The following is a 19,903-nucleotide window of genomic DNA, read 5'->3' on the forward strand; positions in this document are numbered from 1 at the left end:
TAATATGATAAAAGCCTTAGTTTTAGAAGAAGTTTAGTAAAAAAAAAAATAGAACTTTTCTCTTACCTGGAAAAAGGGATAACACAGTCATGAGCGCACCCACCAATCTATTCACTGGAGAAATATAAAACAGAACCTGAAATGGATTCACAATTGCTTAAATTAGAAACAAGGATTCAATTAGAAAACAAACTTAAGACAAAGCTGGCTAATGAGAAATGAGCTATGGAAGAAACAGAAACCAAAACAAAGCAGCCAATTGGCTCTGCTGACCTAGTTTCTTTTCTATTTTCTCATTAAATAGTGTCCCTTGGAGAGGCAGTCCAGGGGACAGGGTGGCTTTGCAGCTTAGACTCCCTTGAGGGAAGATGTTTTCCAGCTGCAGAGAGCTTGGGAAAACTGGTCAGTTCTTGCACTGGTCTGATGGGCAGAGGTGCCCAGTTGATCTTGGAGGGTGGCATGGCCAAAGCCCAGTACCATCACCCTCAATGGACACTTGTGTTTATGATGGGACTGAAAGAAACCAAGTCATACTCTCCTTTGTCTGCAGAACCACATCACATATGAGTTGCCACATTTGTCATGCTGCTGTGTTACTAGACCATCCCCCAAAGGGTATTATTCTCTTATGTTCAGAAGAGTAAATGGATATCATATGGTCAGAAAGATGCAAAGAATCATCATTGAACTGACTTTACTACACACATACACATACACAGGGGCACGTGTACACACACACACACACACACACACACACACACACACACAATCCCTACTCTGTCTCCATCCCAATGGTCTTGTATCAATTTTCTTATCACTTTTGAATCTTGGAGGCTCCACTGGATCTTTTGGCATCTCCACCATTCAAGCAACTCTTTGCTTAGCTCCAGAGCTGATAGCCACTCTTTGCTAAGATGGTATGTCTCGGTTTCTATCAGCTAAGACAAAGACTTCCTTGGAATACACAGCAGAGTAGTACAGATTTTGTATGAAAGACCCAAAGGTTGGACACGGTGGCACTGTGTATGTCTCCTGATTCCAGGGAAACTGAGGCTGGCAGATGGTGTGAGCTCAGGGATTCTGAGCTACAGTCAAGGAAAGACAACCAGAGGCCCCAGGTAAGTCCACTGCCAATATGTAAGCCCCGGGGAGTGGGAGAGATGAATTGACCCAGGCTGGACACAGAGATGTCAATGCTCCTGGGCAGTAGGACAAGTTCACTTCCCCCAGGGCCATTATACTTTGAGAAGCCCAATGTCAAAGAAAGAGAAAGATCTGAAGACAAAGATGGTAGAGGAGAAGAAACACAGCTCTTTCAAGGACACATTGAGTCTCTCTTTCCAGTCTTTGCTAATGGTGAGGTGGCACTTGTGTCTATCGGAGAGCAGATCCGACCTAGAAAAGTAAGTCTACCAAAACAGCTGGGGCATACTGACAGCGGCATCAACAGGTGTTTAATTAAAAGAACCTCCTGTGTCGTAGCATAAAGTACAAGTGCAAGGAACTGGCTGCTGCCCTGCAAGAGCTTACTCCCCTCAAAGATCAAAGAGCCCTCATTTTCTGCATTCAGTCTACAAACAAAGGGCACCCACCCACTTCTCCAGGCCCCTTCCATCGCCAGGTGCTAGGTTTATGCCAGCTAAGCTATTTAATAGGCAAAGAATAAACTTTAAATACTCTCCCATGCCCTGCCCTTCAAATCCCACCTTTTTCTCCAGAAGAATCAGCTTAAATAGGATTAAGACCTGCCCAGAAAAAGAAAAAAGGGAACCATAAGATGATTACAAATGAACCCAACCTCAATATTCCCACTCCTAGGGGTTATTTTTGAATTGCTATGAAACATCCCATTTTTTTATACAACTTCTGTTGCTAAGCAAATAAAGTCCTAAGGAAATAATGCTAAAGAAAAGATTAAGTCTAACCTAGACGCTAACCTAAGGCTCCAAAGGTTACTTGTGCCTCTAAAAATGTGATACATTATTCAACGCTCCTGCCTTTTATCAAAGTGATGCGTTCCGGCCACGGGAGTAAGCCAGCAGCTGCTGGGCTGTCTAGAGAACTAGCAAATGTCCATGTGAACAGGCTAGTCAACATTCACAGACTCAAAATGTGGAGAGTTTGGTTCAGAAATGCCTCGTGCCTACTCCAATGATAGCAACAAAAAAAATTAGAGAAGTTTATAATGTTCCCACCAACTCTGTCTTTAGATTCCCCTCTTAGAAGGACACCTCAAATCTCACAGATGCTTAGCTAGGGCCAGAAAAACCACCACCACCAACAACAACATGGTGGCCCAGGTCATGATCAAGACCCAGACAACTGGGCTTAACCCAGAGAGAAACAAATGAGTGACACTCCTTGTATTCTCCTCAGAGTGTGTACTGCCATCGTATTTTTTTTCTTTTCTTTTTTTGCCGTTATAAATAAAACTGAGAAAGAAATTTGTCTTGTAAAATCTTACTTAATAGAAGGTCTGTGATTAAAAAACTTTGAAAAAAAGATTGCTATTGGGGGTTAGGAATATAAAGAAATCATGCAAGAAATAACTCATGTTAAATTAGAAATATGACAAAGAGTTTCCTCTTATCTGGGAGAGCTGGAATTTTAGATCCATATCTGAAGAAAGGAACATTTTTAAAGGAGATACTATATTTTCTCCAATGAACCCTAGTAAGAACTGTGCCTTATCCTTGGTACTTTCTGAGCCCAACAAAGAATCATACCTTGTGTCGAAACTGAAGGACCAGATCTCGGGGGGAAAGACCTGCAGGGTAAAGAAATCAATCTGTGAGTGTGCCCTTCCTCAACTGCCTTGTGGAGGGGAAGGGAGCAAAGAGGCACGGACATCTCCAGCTCCAATAAACAGGGTTTTGATTCAGGGCTGCATGGGAGACAAACATCAAGAGATAGTCTGAGATCTGTAGGTAGGGTCTCTAGAATGATTTTTCCACTTGACAAATAATTTTATTTCTGGGCCAAAAGACCACCACGATTAATGGCTAGCTGAGCAATTCCGAGCTGTTTGCCTGGCATACTCACTGCTGCCCTTTCTTAACCACTCTGATATTTTAACATTTTCTAGTGATAACTTTTCATGATCTTTTAAAGACAGAGTTTGGAGAAATTCTGAGAACTTGCTTATGATCTGCATGACAGATGCCTTTCATGACTGCATCCTGCTGAGAGGAGAATGTAGGGATGGCCTCCATGACTGAGATCACTTTTTATCATTATCCAAGGAGAACTCAATAAATATTTATTGATAATAAGATCTGGGCCCAGGACTGTCTGAAGACAGTGCTTGATCTCTTTGAAGACCATCTCATTCCCTGGAGAGGGTAATACAGACATAAGGAACCAACCAGCTAGATAATGTCTATACCTATAACTATGCAATTCTGTCTATACTGGGCCAGTGCAGATTCCACACACCAAACATAGCCACTGATGAACCTGAATTGTATGGAGGAGACAGGTAGAGCCTATGTAGGAATGAGGGCAAGTTTCCCTTTGATAGCAATTCCCAGATGACAAAAATTACATGATGTGTGAGAGGAAGCAGAGAAGACAAGCACACGGCAGACAGTCTAAGCATCTCAGCAAATATCCCTACTGCAGAGAAAGGTGAGAGATGCCCACCTGAGGAAAGTCTGTTTAGGAAATGTCTAGATACATGTTCTGAAAGCTTAAGTCATAGACAAAGTGAGAACCCCAGGACCAGCAGATCTGATGAGCCTGAGGATAATCCATTTATCCAATAAGACTCATGAAGGTCTCATCTGGCTGGCAAAGTGTGACTTACCAAGGTAAACTTGGGACCCTTCAATGGAGGCTCCTCCCAAAGAACTATTCATATGCTCATAGAGTTCCTAGGAAATGCAGATTTTAAAAGAGAGTGATTATGACATTTCTGATATTATGAACTGGAAACATTGGAGAATCCAGTAGAGACAAGGAGAAAACGATTGCTTAATGATGGAAGAGCCAAATGTACAAAGACCCTTCCCCAAATGCTATCCTCCCCACCCCCACCCCCTGTGGAGACCCCATGAGCTCTGGGCTTCCCAGTCTCCCTTCCCCTATACCCTTTCACCAACAGGGCAGGTTTTGTTCTTATTTTTTAAACCATAATCAAGAGACAGCTCAGAGCCACAGAGCAGGGCCGAGGGAGCCCAGCCCCCAGTGCTGGCTCCTAATTCACATTCTGCTCCCTGCCCCTCTGCAGGACTGAGGTTGGGTGCCTTCCGGCACAATCGCTGCTCTGCAGTAGCAGTCAATGACAGAACTGGAGTTCAATGCCGCAGCCAGCCTATGCTCCCAGATTATTGACGGCTCCTTTGCCAGGAAATAGCCACACGACGCTGCTTTGGACCGTGGGGGAGGGGAGCCAGAGTGCAAAGAAACTGCCCAAAACTTCTTACAAAAGGACAGAGCACAGCAGAGATAAACGTACGTGTGTGTGTGTGTGTGTGTATGTTGGGGGAGGCAGCCACCATAATCAGGTGTTTTTTTAAATTGAATTATCACTAAGTAGAGGCTGGTGGGGCTTGCCTTTCATGAGCACAAGGGGACAGCACATTAGGATCAGATCACTTCTCTTCTGGTCCAGGCCTTCTTTCACAAACACGCTTCCACTTAATTGAATGTTTTTAGCAGAACACTCCTACACAGGCACAGAGATGCACATCATAAAATTACCTTTAGGATTGAAATCTGGGAAAAATCCTTCTCTTCAAAATAGGCGTGGGTAATGAGCTGAAGTTTTGCTTGGAGTAAACCATAGAGAGGCTAACAGGAGAAAGAAAACAAAGTTAGGCAGCGTTTAATAAAAGAGGAGAGGTGAAGAGGAGGGAAAACAGCAAATGAACTACATTTCCACCCTACTTCCCCCCCCCCCCCAACAGAAGTTGAAAGAGACCTCATGAGGTCATTCAATGTCCCAGGCCCAGCCTTCTGCAAAAGCTCAACTGTCCAAGGATGTTGTTCAAAATACAACCATTGTTTGTCATCACCATCATCATCACTAACTGCCTCAGTGCTGGACTCTCTCAGTGGGCAGAGCGTCTTCCTGCGTTGGGGCCAGTCTTTCTCTTGGTATCACTTTGTGTCATTTCCCATATGGTTCATGGAAAGGAAGGACCTGTGGGCTATGTTGGTCCCCCACCCCCATCCAGGCTCAGGTATTGGGTGCCTGTCAGTCAAATTAAGCATTTACTGTGGGCCAGGTGCTGTCCTCCAGGAGCTCACAGTCCGGTGCAGTACACTGGAAGTAATCAACAGTGGAGGGGCACCAGAATGAAGGGGGGCCGGGGACTTTAGCTGGGACCTAAAGGAAGCTAGAAGGTGGAGATGAGGAGGGAGAGGATTCCAGTCACTGGGGAACAATCAGTCAGAGAAAAGTCAGAAAAGGGAGGGTGAGTAAATGACATCCTCCTTCTGCCTAAAACCTTTGGCTTCAGTGGCTGTTCCTCTTCTCTGGACTCTCCTCATATGTGATGCCATTTAATATGTGGCTATTTCCTTAGGAACCAGGGCACAGTTGGGCAGTGATCTGCTCTAGCCAGTGTGACTGGCCTGGCTCATGACTGACAGTTGTGATCTGTCCCTGAATCTACCTCTTGAAGCCTTGGCCTGATGAGACCTGGCTGAACTTGGTTCTGTCAAGAACCTAGGCTTCAACTCCAACCCCATGAAGAGGTAGTAAGAGAAAGGTTTCATGGAGAAGAGAGTTTCAGAGAAACTTGGGAAACCCATCTGAGGGAAGCTCCCTTCATTCAGGGGAGCAGAATCAGGAAAATCCTTTGGCCCAAATAAAGAACTCTGATCAATGCGCCCTGACTTTAAGGAGCTTTAATGAAATGGGCAATCTACCTTCTGGCAGAGAAAGAGGGAGTGGACTCAGCATATGTTTCAGAGAGACATACTTTTTAATCTTGTCAATGTGGGAACTCATTCACTTGAATATGCAGAGGTATTAGAAGATTCCTGGTTTTGTTTAATTTTTTTTATCAGAAGACTTCATAGAAGGCTGTTTTTTATATGCATAAATTCAAACTGCATATGATACTATGGTTGTTACAAAAAGGGAACAAATTGTTTCTTGCTCATTATAGGTCAATTTTGTTCCCAGCTTCATTTTTAGGTTATTTAAAATATTATTGCTGATTTACAGGAAATTATGTCCAAAATGAACATTTTTTTTTTTTTTTTTTGCCCAGACCACCCTATGCCTCACTGTTCTTTCCATGCTTCATCTATGGTTCTTGATAGGTGAATGAAAATAAATGCCGTCTATAACAATTAGTCCTTGAACTAGCATACTTAATATTTTTGTCAGTGAAGAAAATTCAGAAAGGTTGATAAACATAACAGTAGAATCCAAAGTTATCCTGAAAAAAACAGGAGAATGTTCTATCAGAATCTGGCTCACATCTAACAAAAACAACAAATTGGTGATTTGGGAAGAGTCATGGAGAGGGCAAGTACAATTCTTAGCTTCCAAGGTGAAATGACAGCTAGGGGAGAAGGGAGATTTTATCATCATGGGGGAGGTAGAGCTCAAAGCCCATTTGTCTGAAAAAGACGTGGGTGTTCTGGCGAACTCTGGGCTTAATATGAACCAATGGGGTACTAGGGTAGCCCCCAAAGCTAGAAAAACCTAGGGCTGTTTTGGGAAAGGCTCACTTCCATGAAGGAAGAGGAAATCAGGGGTCTGGGATGTGGTCAGACCTCCCCTCTGTTGACACATCAAATTTTAGGAGACACTAATAACTGAGAGAACTCCCAGAGGAAAATAAAGGGTGGTGAAGGGTCACCTGAGCATGGGTCAAAGGGCTTCTGGAGGCTTGGCCTCAGCAAGAGAAGACCCAGAGGGACATGAGAGCTGTCTCTAAGTATCTGAAGGACTGTCACAGATAAGAAGACTTATTATGTTTGGCCTCAGAAGGAAAAACAAGGAGGCAAGGGTGAATGAAAGTGGAAAAGAAATGCAGATTGAAGGTTGAAGGGAAGACAAAGTTCTCATCAGAGCTGTCCCAAAGGCTGGGCTGCCTCAGGTGGTGATGGGCAAGCCCTCACTAGAGGTTGCCAAACAAATGCTGAGTGACCACTTGTCAGAAAGGTTATAATAGGGGGGGAATCTGATTAGAAAGTCACTGAGAACCCCTAAAATTTAAGTTCTAATATCCTCTCCAGTCCTGGGATCAATCACTCGGAGTTCCTTCTCCTTAGTGTGCAGGTGTGATCAGGATGTGATTGGTGCAGTATACAGTGAGTCACACAGGGACCCCATCAACAGCTCCTTATTTATATATAGGCCACTGTGCTAAGCACAAGACCTAGATCCCCTTCTAAGGACAGAGTCCACCAACCTCCAAGTAGAGTTCTCTCAGTTCCTTAGCCTCACTCATGCCCCTTGGGAACTTCCAGAAGTTTCCTTCTCTAGGCTATGGCCAAATGAGTTTAGCAGATTGGGTAAACTCTGATCAATTAGAACATGCCAAGGAAGACCAGTCCTCTAGCTGAAGAAATATCTATTGACCCATCTGCCAGTTTTCTGTCCAAGTGAAGACATTCCATTGTGATAAAATTTGTTTTAAAAAATATCTTCCCAGTTTTTGAAAATGTAGTTCTTCTTTTAATTGCCCAAGGAAAAAGTGCCTTGTGGAAGCAACTAGTATTTATGGGCACAGACCACTGCCCTTGGGCAGGACTCAGCCTGTCCCCTCCTGAGGGGAAACAGCAGAGAGGCTTATGACGGTGGCCTGGGCTTGGAAAAGGAGAATGAGATTCTCTGAGGTACCACGTCCAATCAGTGCCATTGCAAGCCCTGTTGGTCTAGTTTCATCTCCTGAATATGCCCCTTCCCTCCTCTGACACTCATTCCCCTGGTACAGGCACCTCATCACCTCCTTCCTGTCTGGGGGGGGGGTGTCTGACCACTCTGGCCCCGCCTCCTCCAGTCCCCCCTCCTCTCAGCTGTCAATGATCTCCCCAAGTGGAAGTCTGACCCTAGCACCCACTCTTCTAACAGCTCCTTCTTCTCTTGTTTGGCTTTTGAAGATCTTCCCAAGCTGGCTCCCTACTTTCTTCCCTTCCAGGACCACCAACCTCAGGTTTTGGCCCCAGCTTTCCTCCAAGTGTGGGCTCTCCCTCCTTATCTATGCCTTCTAGCCAGTCTTAGCCAAATTCCCACCTCTAGGAAGAAGCATTTCCTAGTCCTAGGAATCTCTTACTTTTCAGGCCTTCCCCTAGGGCTTATCTCCCATTGATCCTATTTCTATCTAGTGGATACATAGTTGTTTACAAGGTGTCTCTTCTAGACTGTAAGCCTCTTGTCATCTGTCTCTCTTTGTGCCCCAGAGCTTAGCCAGTTAGCACTGCCAAACAGTAGGCATTTAATAAACGCTTGTGGTTTTGAGATAGAACATCAAGTAGGGGAGCAGGAAGTCTATCAATTTTGTTGGCATGTGGAAGGCTTGAGGAATTTGAGTTCAGGAAAGACAGACTGTGGAGTCCACAGGAAAAGGGAATTTGAGATTTCTTCCCTGGGGCAACAGGGAGCCAGACAAACTTCCTGAGCAGCAATCTGGGGTGTGTGAAGGAGAGCTTGGAAAGACATCAATCAACCAAAGGGCAGGGAGGCCACAAAAGGAAAAGGGATACTGTGGAGGAAGAGGTCAACCGAAGCAATGATCCAGCTCTGGTGCTGACCATCTGTAATGGGTGACTCAATTCAGTCTTCGAGGGCCCTATATAGATGCATCTCCAAACTGAGGGGCTTGACATAAAACACCTGAAAATGAATGGTGCAAGATTCCCAAAAATCATCTTGGCCCAAAGAAGGAGTAGATGAGTAAGGGGAAAGTGGGCTTCTGCTGGTTGAGGGACATTGCTTATGTGTCAGAATTTTCCCAAGGTATTGACTGATTTTTCTGATTTTTTTCCCTCTTCCTCTTTTTTTTTTAAAATTCTTTCTTTGAAGAGATGGCCCTCTGAAAGGGAGGGCCCTCTGAAAGGGAGGAAGGGCTAAGAAAAGAGAGGACATCCAGATGATGTGGAAACTAAAGATATCAATAAAAATCTACCTAAAAAAAAAAAGAGGTTGAATTCTAAGACAACAGGTCCATCTCTATGACTCCGGGAGTCTTTAAGCAAGTCAGATGGGAATTTTCCCTTAGAGAATCATACTTCCCATTTAAACTAGATCATATTCCAATTTCTGACAATCCTCTTCCTTATCAGAGAATCTATCATTGACCCAAAATGGAAACACAGAATCTCTTTCAGAGATCTCTGAATGTGTGTATGCCAGTCCTTTGTATTTGCTTATGGGTCTTGACTGGATGCTCAGCATTCTCCATTTCTCTTCTGGTTTGACTTAGGACCTCTTTAGTATGTCTCAGTGGGTGCAACCTTAGCCTATAGTTTAGGGTTTTAGGGAAAAGTAATTAAGAGAAGGTCTGTGTCCATGTTCCTTAATGAAATTCCAAGTAAGTGAAGGGGACTGTCATGGCTCTCCCCATTTCTTGCCTTTCTTAAACAGGAAGGATATGCAGCCCGATAGGCTTTTGCTGAAGGACAAAGAAAGAGCAGTGAGCCAAGCTGAATCTAACAGCTCAGTGAGAGGTAAACCCTTGACATCCACCTCCTGGATTAAAGACTCTGGATTTGACAATGACTGTGGGGAGGACAGGCGAACAGTCTTGCAGAAAGTGGGTTTGGATAAGCTTCTCCGACCATATACTACAAGAAGCTCCAAAGAGGAATGAGATGTAGACACAAGAGAACACACCATAAGCAAATCCGAGGAGCTAGGAAGGGTCAGATTGGATCAACATGGAGAAGGAAAACATTCTTGACCAAATAGGAAATAGAGATGATCACAGGAGGGAAAAAACGGAGCACTGGGATTGAACTTTCATACAAATAAAAGCCAATATTGTGAGAATTACAAAGAAAACAGTTAATTGGGAAAATCATCTTTGCCACAAATCTCCCAGTTAATGTCTGACATGTATGTATAGGGAATTCATACCAATATTTATAAATAAGAGATAAATGATCAAAGATTTGAACAGATAGTCTTCAAGAAGAAGGGCAAAACATCAGCAATCATATGAAATGCTCCAAATCAGTAACAGTTTTAGACTATTTGAAGCAGTAATGGCCAGAGAAATTATGGTGAAGAAATAGAATGCAGTATCCTACTCTGCTATGAGGAAGGATGAGAAGGGCAAATTCAGAGAAACATGGGTACCCAGTGGCATGTGAGAGGAACCAAGTCTGAGCCAGACAGACGGTGATGACAGAACAGTTAAGGAAGACAGTTGGAGGTCTTCAGGGCTCAAATGAATGCAATGACCAACCACAACCTGTTCAGAGGACCAAGGATCACGACTCATGCTTCCCATGAGTGGCAGAAAAGCGATGAATGCAAAGAAGGCCAATGTGGAGATGTTTTACTAAACTCTCTAGGGTCAAGGATCAGGTTTGGGATGCCAGAAAAAGAACAGAAGTGAATGGGGACATAGGCAGGGAGGTGCTGAAATGGCAAAATTATACCTGAAACTGGTATAAAAAAACCAGTTGGATAGTGGTAGTTACTGGTTTCATCTGCTGTTCTCGTTAAAAAGGAAAACAAAATAAACCAAGCACTGGATTTTGATAAACCAAACACACTGAGAAAGACCAAGAACTTCCTCCTCTTCCTCCAATAGAGAAGAACCACCTTATCAACCAGACTGGTCAGGATGCAAACAAGGCTGACAGTCGGTAAGGAAATGTGTCTGAAAAACAAGTGTGGATCCTTGAGCTCCCTCCCAGCCCTAGAAGCCTTTGATTGGAGAAGATGCAGATGTCTCTGGGGGGATTCTTGGAAGCATCTGGTCCAATCCTACTCCTTGCAACTCTCCTATACCTACTTATGTGGGCAGCCACATATATCCAATGAATGGCCCAACACTGCAGGCAGGGAGGGTGGGCAGTGACAAGACCCCTCTTTTGACCGCAGCTCACTTTGTGTCCCATGACCTCCAGAGTCCAGGTTCCAAATATGGTGGACTTGGGTACTGGGAATGCACCAGAGACCTGGGCTGCCTAGGAGTAAGAGAGACTCCAGGTCATCCAAAAGCTAAAGGTCCCATGGGACTACTCAGATCTTTGCCTCGGACCTAAAGAAGGTGACCACCCCAAGCTGGATCTTAACTACCCAGAACCACCGAGAGATACCAAGTAAACCCTGGCAAGTGTTTATTGAGAACTGTTTGATAATCCTGGTCCAATTCTAGTCAGGGATTGATTTCTGGAGGCCAGAGCAGGGAACAAGTGATTTCTGGCCTTCCCTTTCCCCTGAGGCCTCCTGCTCTGTCTCTGGAATTCTTGGCTTGCTCTAAATGCTACTTCCTTCAGGGGGCACCTTACCTGACTCCCCTTAGAAACTCTCTTTTCCCTTGGTAATGACTTTGAGAGCACTTTCTTGTAGGCCCTTATACATAGGCCTTCTCCTCTCTTAGGCCTTAAATCTCCTCCTCAGATAGTCATTTTTCCAGAAGAGGACTCTTTTCATCTCTGACAGTATATCTCATGGTTTAGACAGCACCTGGTACCCAGAAGGCCCTTGAAAAATGCTGCAAAATCAGGTGCTTCCAATCTTTGGTTCTAGGTGCCCAGTGCTTAGAATCCTTAGAAATAAAAGTCTGTTAAAGCCAAAAGCAAAGACAAAACTAATCACACTAACCCCCCCCCCCCCCCCCCCCCCCCCCGTTTTGGCTAAATTTACTCCTAAGAGTTTAACTCTTCCTCCTACACTTTCTACTAAATCTGGTCAATGCTAGGAAAACCAATGGCAATTTCCAGCCGTGAGTGAAAGGTATTAATGCTAAGTGTGAAATTGCAGAAGGATCAGAGCCTGGCAAATATGGCGCCAGACCCACGCCTTGACATCTCTCATGAATTTCTAGGATTGAACACATTCTCTTACCAGCTGGCTTAGAACACAGACACTTTTCTGGACGGTTTCTCTGGTTACATCTGCTTGCCTTACTTTGAGTGCCTATTAAAAAAACAAAATCATGAGACTCTTACTAGAAAGAATTCAAAGATGAATGAACAGATTCAAAAATAATCAAATACTGAGTACAGGAGCAAAGCTGCCCACTTCCAATGGGCTTTCCATAGATATTGGGGCAGAAACCAGGGACTGTGTCTGGGGTCCTCCTCCTGGGCCTGCCACATGAAAGAACTTATCCTGAGATAGACCTTTATGGTTATAAAGGTCAGTAAAGTGCAGAAGGAGTGCTTGTTGGGGGTTATCTGAAGTCCTGAATTCAAATCCTTGCTCTGATCCTGGATGGCTCTGAAACCACTATATAACCAACCTTTCTGGTCTCTGTTTTTCTCAGTAACAAAATGGATATGGTGACACATCACAAGGGTTCTGAAGAAAGCATTTTGTAAAGACCAAAGACAGAAATGTGAGTTGTTCTTATCTCAAGATTTGTATACAAAGATTTGTATCTCTGACTGGGACTTTGACTGGCTAAAAGTGGTGATAAAAAACATGGGCCTTTTGGATTAAGTCTAGCACCATTTCCAATAAAGTACCAAAGGAGGAGGCCCTAACCGGTCTTCCCTCTGCTCTAAGAAAAGGAAATATGAAGTCAATTAATCAATAAACATTGATTAAGCTCCCACTATGTGCCAGACTGCAGAAGTGTGGCTCCTTTTCACCGCCAACACCAAAGGACCGATGTACTTCTTTCTTTCCTGGAATGAGAGACATCCTTTTTTTTTTTTCACCCAAGAGGATATGCATTCTGGCCTAGTGAATCCCTCCTCACATTCTTTAGTCTGGCTGATCACACAGTAACTCCCACAAAGGCCTCCCCACAGATGTTCCAACCAGAACCGGTGTGTGGCTGTCACAGCCAATGGGGTTAGAATGTCCTTGAGAACCGCTTTGGAGAAGCGCAGACCAAGGCCGTGAGGAGGATCTAACTATGATAATTGGTGGGCTCTTCCCCTCCCCTCCCCTCTCCTCAATAAATGTTCCCTTCTGGAAAGGGTTCCTCAAATGAAACCCCTCCATCATATCCCACCCTGCCCCAAAAGGAAGTCATGAGCCCCTAGCTCTTGCAAAGTGATCTGGGGAAGCTCCTCTTCCTCATTGGGACAGTGGGCCAAGGGAAGGATCACTGGTTTCTGTTCCCCCAATGCAGAAAACAGTGGAATGAAGGCTTGCTGACTAGATGTGATCTCCAAGCACATGAGGTTGTTTGTCAACAGTTTAAGAACAAAATAGTTACTATTGTTATTATTATGGATTATTGTTATAATATTGTCTCTCTCCAAGGCAAGTACAATTTCTCTGTCATGCTTGGGAGAAATCTCCTTAGTAATGACTGTGGGCCAGAAGGGATCAAATATCCCTTGGACTCTGGGAGCCTGTGGGCATGAACTCCACGAGCCTGCCTACATTTCATAGGCCCTCCTCTTTCCCCAGTGATCACTTTGCCCATGCAATCCTATGGATTATCTTCTTGAATGCTTTTCCATTGCTCTCTACCACCCTGAGCTGGCCCCCACTTCCCACTTAGAACAAGACTGAAAAAAGAAGAAAAGAGGTGCAGCAAAATAAACTCTGAGAGTGATAGTGTGTGCAATGCTCCACACCACTGGTCCCCAGACTTCATGAAGAACGGGAGCAAGAGGGTTTTCTCACTAATTTTCTAGGGTTGGATATGGCTATTGGAAGGGCAGAGCACTGTTTCCTTTATGTTCTATCCCTTTTTAGAAGGTTAATCTGAAGAGCTCACTTCCTGGTAGCCCAGTTTCAGAATCCCACTCATGTCACAGTGAAGAGGGATAGCCTTTCTTTTTAATTTTTTTAAAATTTCTTTTTTTGGCTTTTTTTCAAGGCAATAGGCAGGGTTAAGTAACTTGCCCAAAGTCACACAGCTAGGTGATTATTAATAGTCTAAGGCTAGATTTGAACTCAGATCCTCCTGACCCCAGGGCCAGAGCTCTATCCATTGCACCACCTAGCTGCTCTGGGATAAAGAACTTGGAATTATTTACTGGTAAGATGGTAGCTTACAAGGAATGGAATGCCTCCCTGTTGGCTGTTATAGATTTCTTTTCTTTCCCTGAGAAGGGTCCCTAGGTGAGCTATGGAAAAATGGGGCCCAGGGTACAGACATACTCTCAAGTCAATGGAGGTCATCACTAGGGACACCAACTGAGGCTGTCTGCCCTCCCATGACCCCAAGACCCCAAATCATATGGGGGTAGTAAATGAACTCCCAGTATAATTCATCTTGGGGAAGCCAATCTCATGGATGTTTGGGTATAAATGAAGGGAGAGGCATTGAAAGGTTCACAGTTCACTTTATTTGATTTGGTTCAGACTTCTCTGAATAGTCTCCTTCACTGTATAATGGAGATAACCCCCGCCTCCCAGAGTGATGAACAGCAAAGAGGTAAAACCTGTATGTAAAGTATATAGAGCCCTCCAGACCAGCCAACAGCCATAGTTGTAACAGAAGCGTCTTTACAAGTATACAGGGAAAAGTTGCTAGTGAAGGATGTCAAGGCCACGCATGAACTTGACTTTGATTCCAGACAAAACTCAAAAAACATTTCACTAAAAGATGGGCAGTGAGCATGTATTGAGTTGGAACCAGCATGGTGTGTATGTGTGTGCATGTTTGGGGTGGGCGGTGGTCACCAGGAACGCATCGTGTCAGGTCAGAGGAGAGGAGCAGGAAGTTTTCAGAGGCAGAAATCTAAAGAATTACTCTAGCCAGATTAAAAAAAAATACTCTACATAATAAATGATTAGAGAAATGCAAATTAAAACCACTCTGAGATCCCATCTCATGACCATCAGACCAGCAAAGTTGACAAAAAAAACCTGGCTTACAAATGCACTGCTGGTCCAGTCATTTTATTTTATTATTTTATTATTTTTTTGCAAGGCAATGGGGTTAAGTGGCTTGCCCAAGGCCACACAGCTAGGTAATTATTAAGTGTCTGAGGCCACATTTGAACTCAGGTACTCCTGACTCCAGGGCCAGTGCTCTATCCACGGCGCCACCTAGCCACCCTGGTCCAGCCATTTTAGAAGACAATTTGGAACTATGACGTTGAGTCAGTAATATCACCATTAGGTCTACACTTCCAAAGAAATCAGAAAAGTCCCATAGGAACACAAATATTCACAGAAGCTCTTTTTGTGGGCAAAGGCTGGAAGTTGAGGGAATGCCTATCCGTTGGAGAATGGTTCAATAAGTTATATAATATGAATGTGATCAGTAATGATGAACTACAATTCAGAGGGCTTCAAGATGAAACATGTTAACCATCTCCTACTAGAAAGGTGATAGGATGGTCTCAGAGCAGAGATTGAGACATTTTCTTTTTTTTGGACACCACTAATGTGGGAATTTATTTTCTTTGATAATACATATTTATAACAGGGGCTCTATTTTTGTGACTATCTCAAGTAGAGGGAGAGGGAGATAAAGAGAGAAGATGTGTAAGAGAGAAAATATGTACTTGAAAATAAAATAAAATTTAATTTAAAAATTAAATCATGTTGGACTCAACATTTCCTTAAAAAAAAATAAAGGTTTATAAACAGTTTCATCCTGTTTATCATGATAGTAGACCACACAGGAAAACATTGAAAATGCTTTTTGGACAAGATGGTGAAATGTGGACTGAAAGACACTATGGTTGTGTGGACTTGGTAACTGGCAAAATGACTGAACCCAGAGACTGGCCATTCGTGGGCCAAAGTGAAACTAGGGAAGGTCCAATGAAAAAAGCCAGGGAATCTGTCCTTAGATGGAGATACTGACCATTCTTAGTATGACTTGGGTGAAGACATGGTTGGTATGCCTATCAACTTTGCATGGGTCACAAAACCAGGATGGATGGTTAATATGACGGATGGCAGGGTGGGATCTACAAGACTCCAAGAGGTTAAACATAGGATTGACTCTAGTAAGACAAAATTTTAAAAAGGGATAAATGTAAACTCATACCCTTGGGTTCAAAGAATAATTATATAATTACGGACTAGCAGAAATAACCAGAAATAACAACTTCACAAAACTTACATGAAAACTAGGCTTATTACAAGAGAGACGAACATGAATATGGAGCCCAAAGCCAAAGCAAAGAGTTCATAGTCCTTATAGAAGTTTGCATTTTTTTTTTTAAAAAAAAGAAGTTTGCATGTTTATAACAGATAGTGAAACAAAGAAAAGAGGTGATATCAGAATCTCCACCTAAAGGGGTATGACATGGAGGGAAAAGTGAAATAAAGGTGAGAAAAGTTCAAAACCCCAACCAAAGGGGAGGAGCAAGGTGAGGGCAAAAGTCACATTCTTTTTGCTTGGAAACCACTAGACCATGAAGATAGATGGTCTCCTTATCTACAAGGACTGGCTGCACAAGCCTAGTGCAGACTGACTGGCACCTCTCTTGACTTCCAAGGACACACAGGGAGTCCAATTTGGGATACAAACAACAAATTATGACAGCAAGGGAAGGGGGTTCCTGCTTGACACATTTGCTCTAGGACAAGTGTTTCTGGAAAACATGGCAACTCAAAAAGTTAAGTGGAGGGGACCCTTTAGCAGTCTTTAATATTCCTCCCTTCCCCGACATTGAACTAGCCAATGATTTGTAAAAATAATATTTAGATACTTTAGTGGCTTGCAAGCTCAACATGGAGGAAGAAAACGGCCCTTACACATTGGCCAGGCTAGATGCCATAAAAGGTGGGTAAAGTGTAAGAAGAATAAGCAGTAGGGATGCCATCAGTGTCTCAGAATCCAAGAAAAAAACATAAGCAACCACACAATGTGTGGGAAACAAATAGGACAAGCTAGAGATTCTGAGACAAGGATTTGGCCCAAGGGGACTCATGGCTAGAAAACAGCCTGGGACAGATATTCTTTATTGAAAAGATAAGGATCAGTAAAAAGAAAGGGCAAGTGGGGGGGGTCAATCACACTGTAAACTGACATCAAGTCAGGTGAGGAAAACTAGACTGGAAAGACTGGAAAGGGGAAGCAGAGCAGGGAAAACCTGCGTGATTTTCTCTGCAGCAGAGACCAGAAAGAGGGGTGGATGGGCAGAGGGAGAAGCCTGGCATGGATACACACTAGGGTAGTGAGGGGTCACTTCATCCAGATGTCAATTGGACCACTACTGCTGCCAAAAAGGAGAGAGCTGGGCTTGCCCAGAGGAAGCCAAGGGGGAAACTGCTACTCTGGGCCCAACTTTCAACCAAATGGAGGAACTGGTGGTCAAAGTAGAAAGGACAAATATTTTAGGGGGGCCCTTTTTCCCATGTCCCATCTTACAATTTGTGAAGGCAAGGAAAGCCAGGGGGAGTGTCACAGCCAGCACAGACTTTTAGGTTGGCAGAAGCCAAGAAACCATGTAGCATCCCTTGGGTCAGGACTCTTTGGGTAAAATCATGGATGGAAAACTCTTGGGAATGAAATTCTGAAGAGAAACCATGCCAGTGAGGGGAACAAAAGGGAGACCTGGCTAAAGAAACCAACCAACATTGATTCACTAGTTAAGACTTTTTAAAGGTACAGTAAAGGGCGAGTAATAGGATGAATACAAAGGTGTACCACAGACTGATAAGAAGAGGGCAAATGAATAATGACCACAGGCCCACGTGGCAATGCTAATGACAACACAAACGGGGTTTTAAGGCTCTACTAAGGAAAGGGACAGAAGGGATGGACCTGCAATAGCAACGACAGAGAGGAGGATGGGCTTCTGTCTCTACTGATTCTTTCCAGAAGAATCCATTTTCGACACAAAAGACTAGAGTACATATGGTCACAGGGGCTGAAATGAAGGGAAGCAGGGAGAGAAGCAGCCACTCCCCACTGCTCTGAGGACCCAGATGTACCTCCAAGGAGAGCTGGCAGAGATAGTCAGTAATCTCCCAAGGCCTGAGGACTGGAAAAGGGCAAATAGCCAATTTTCTCCAAGAGAGAAAACCTTGGAATTTAAAGTTCAACTCTAGACTAAATCCCAGAACATCTGAAGTGGTTGAGCAAGTGTGGAGAAGGAAGCTGCCACCAGTTCAACTTCCTCAAAAGCAGGCCAGGTCAGACTCACCAGCTTTCTGTTTTCTGGACAAAGTTACCAGACTGGCAGAATGGGTGAATAGGGGAACAGCAGAAGAAGAGAAGTAGAGCTGACCTCTCACACAATTCTCATAGAAAAGGTGGAGCTGTAGCTATGAGAATAGCAGATTTGGGAGAATTCAGAACAGCTCAACTGGTTAGACTCAAGGAGGAGTCATTAATGGTTCCTTGTCAACTTGGAAGATCGTCTACAGTGGAATGCCCTGGGAATCTGTGCTGGGTCCTGTGATGTCTAACATTTTTATCAAAGACTTGGCTGAAGGCATAAATGGTTTGCTCATTAAATTAGCAAATGAAACAAAGCTGGGAAAGACAGCTAACATTGATAACAGACTCAGAATTAAGATGGATTTTTGACAGACTGGAACATTGGGCTCAATATAATAACGTAAAATTAACTAGGGACAAATGGGAGTTCTTACATTTGGGTCACACAAAAAAAATCAAACTCACAAGTATGAGTTAGGGGAGAGGTGACTTCTCTGAAAGGCCCTGGGGGTTTTACTGGACTACAGACTCAAGATGAAACCAGTGTAAAAAAAAAGCTAATTCGATCTTGGGCTACATCAGCAGAGGCCCAGTCTACAGAACCAGGGAGGTGACAGTTTTATTGGGCTCTGCCCAGGTCAGATGACATCTGAAACAGCAAAACTGGCAAAAGATGACAGTGGTGCAAATGAAAGGGGCTGAAGCTGTGGGTATCACATTTGAAAAACATTAAGTTAAAGGGTGTGTAGGAAGGAAAAACAAGATGGCAAAAGGTCTCCTGACCCTTCAAGATCAGGATCAGGTAAAGGAAGAACTGGACATATCTTGTTTGCAGAAGAAAAGACATGGGGGACAATGGGAGCTGCCTGGAAGTCGACCATCTGCTTTGTTCTATGGCCCCTCTACAAGGCAGGCTAGAGTCTCCATACAATGGCGATTTGGGAGCTCAGAGAAGGAGGGTGCAGTCAGATCTATTCCTCCAGAAAATTATGGGGTAGCTGTGTTAATGAAAGATCACACCAGAGAGAAACTAGGAAATAGGTGAGGAGAGCTCCAGCAGGGCTGGTGATTTTGTAAACAAAGGATGGGGATGGATGTGAGGGACGCCATAGAGGTAGAATCAGCGGGACCCTTAGAAACATTAGTGTGAGGGCTGTGAGGGAGAGGGAACCGTCAAGAATGGAAGATAGCTCTGCATATAATTCAAGTCACACCAGCAGGGGAACTAACAATCCAACCTTGGCTTAGGAAATGAGTGAGAAGATGCTACCTTAAGAAAAACATGTCCCTTCCAGCTTTCCATTTACAAACCAATTCTCAGAAATGGAAAAACCTAAGGAAACAAGAAATCACACAGCAGGAAGTTACTTTGGACATACTTTGTGTGGAAATGAAGTCTTGTATAAAATAGAAATTCTAATATGAAGATATCTGGGGTGAATCAAGCTGAGTACAGTCTGAAGTTACTACTAAAGCCCAGGGTACACAAAGACTTTTGGGACACCCTGTAGAATACACAGAATCTGTATCATTCTGAATGAAACCTCACAGAGACTTGGAAAAATACTACTCCGATGGCCTGCATATGAATAATCTTATTAATAGATTTTCTTCTTTCTATCAAAATACATACCTTGGCTTCAATTTGTCTATAGCAAGAGACACCATAGACTGTTGTTCCATTTCCATTTCTGGGGGGCAGGTGGAAAAACACGGTATCTAAGAGATAT

At 43.7% G+C, this 19,903-nt stretch overlaps 1 protein-coding gene across 4 annotated transcripts in view; it reads right to left on the reverse strand.

Annotated features, from left to right (window-relative positions):
- AVL9 (AVL9 cell migration associated) overlaps positions 1 to 19,903 on the reverse strand; it is a 63,629-nt gene that overhangs the window by 18,535 nt on the left and 25,191 nt on the right. For 3 of the 4 annotated variants that reach the window (XR_012471049.1, XM_074198954.1, XM_074198952.1), the window contains exons 3-9: positions 19,807 to 19,892; positions 11,984 to 12,055; positions 4,702 to 4,791; positions 3,806 to 3,872; positions 2,727 to 2,767; positions 1,707 to 1,745; positions 67 to 136 (exon numbers count right to left, since the gene is read on the reverse strand). Coding sequence is in view for 3 of the 4 variants with exons in the window: in XM_074198954.1 (XP_074055055.1) it covers positions 67 to 136; positions 1,707 to 1,745; positions 2,727 to 2,767; positions 3,806 to 3,872; positions 4,702 to 4,791; positions 11,984 to 12,055; positions 19,807 to 19,892 (465 nt within the window). In the remaining variant the exon portion in view is untranslated. The remainder of the gene's footprint in view (positions 1 to 66; positions 137 to 1,706; positions 1,746 to 2,726; positions 2,768 to 3,805; positions 3,873 to 4,701; positions 4,792 to 11,983; positions 12,056 to 19,806; positions 19,893 to 19,903) is intronic. The other variant, XM_074198953.1, reaches the window with a different exon arrangement.

This window comes from Macrotis lagotis, chromosome 8, assembly GCF_037893015.1.
Source record: "Macrotis lagotis isolate mMagLag1 chromosome 8, bilby.v1.9.chrom.fasta, whole genome shotgun sequence".
Classification (NCBI taxonomy): Eukaryota; Metazoa; Chordata; class Mammalia; order Peramelemorphia; family Peramelidae; genus Macrotis; species Macrotis lagotis.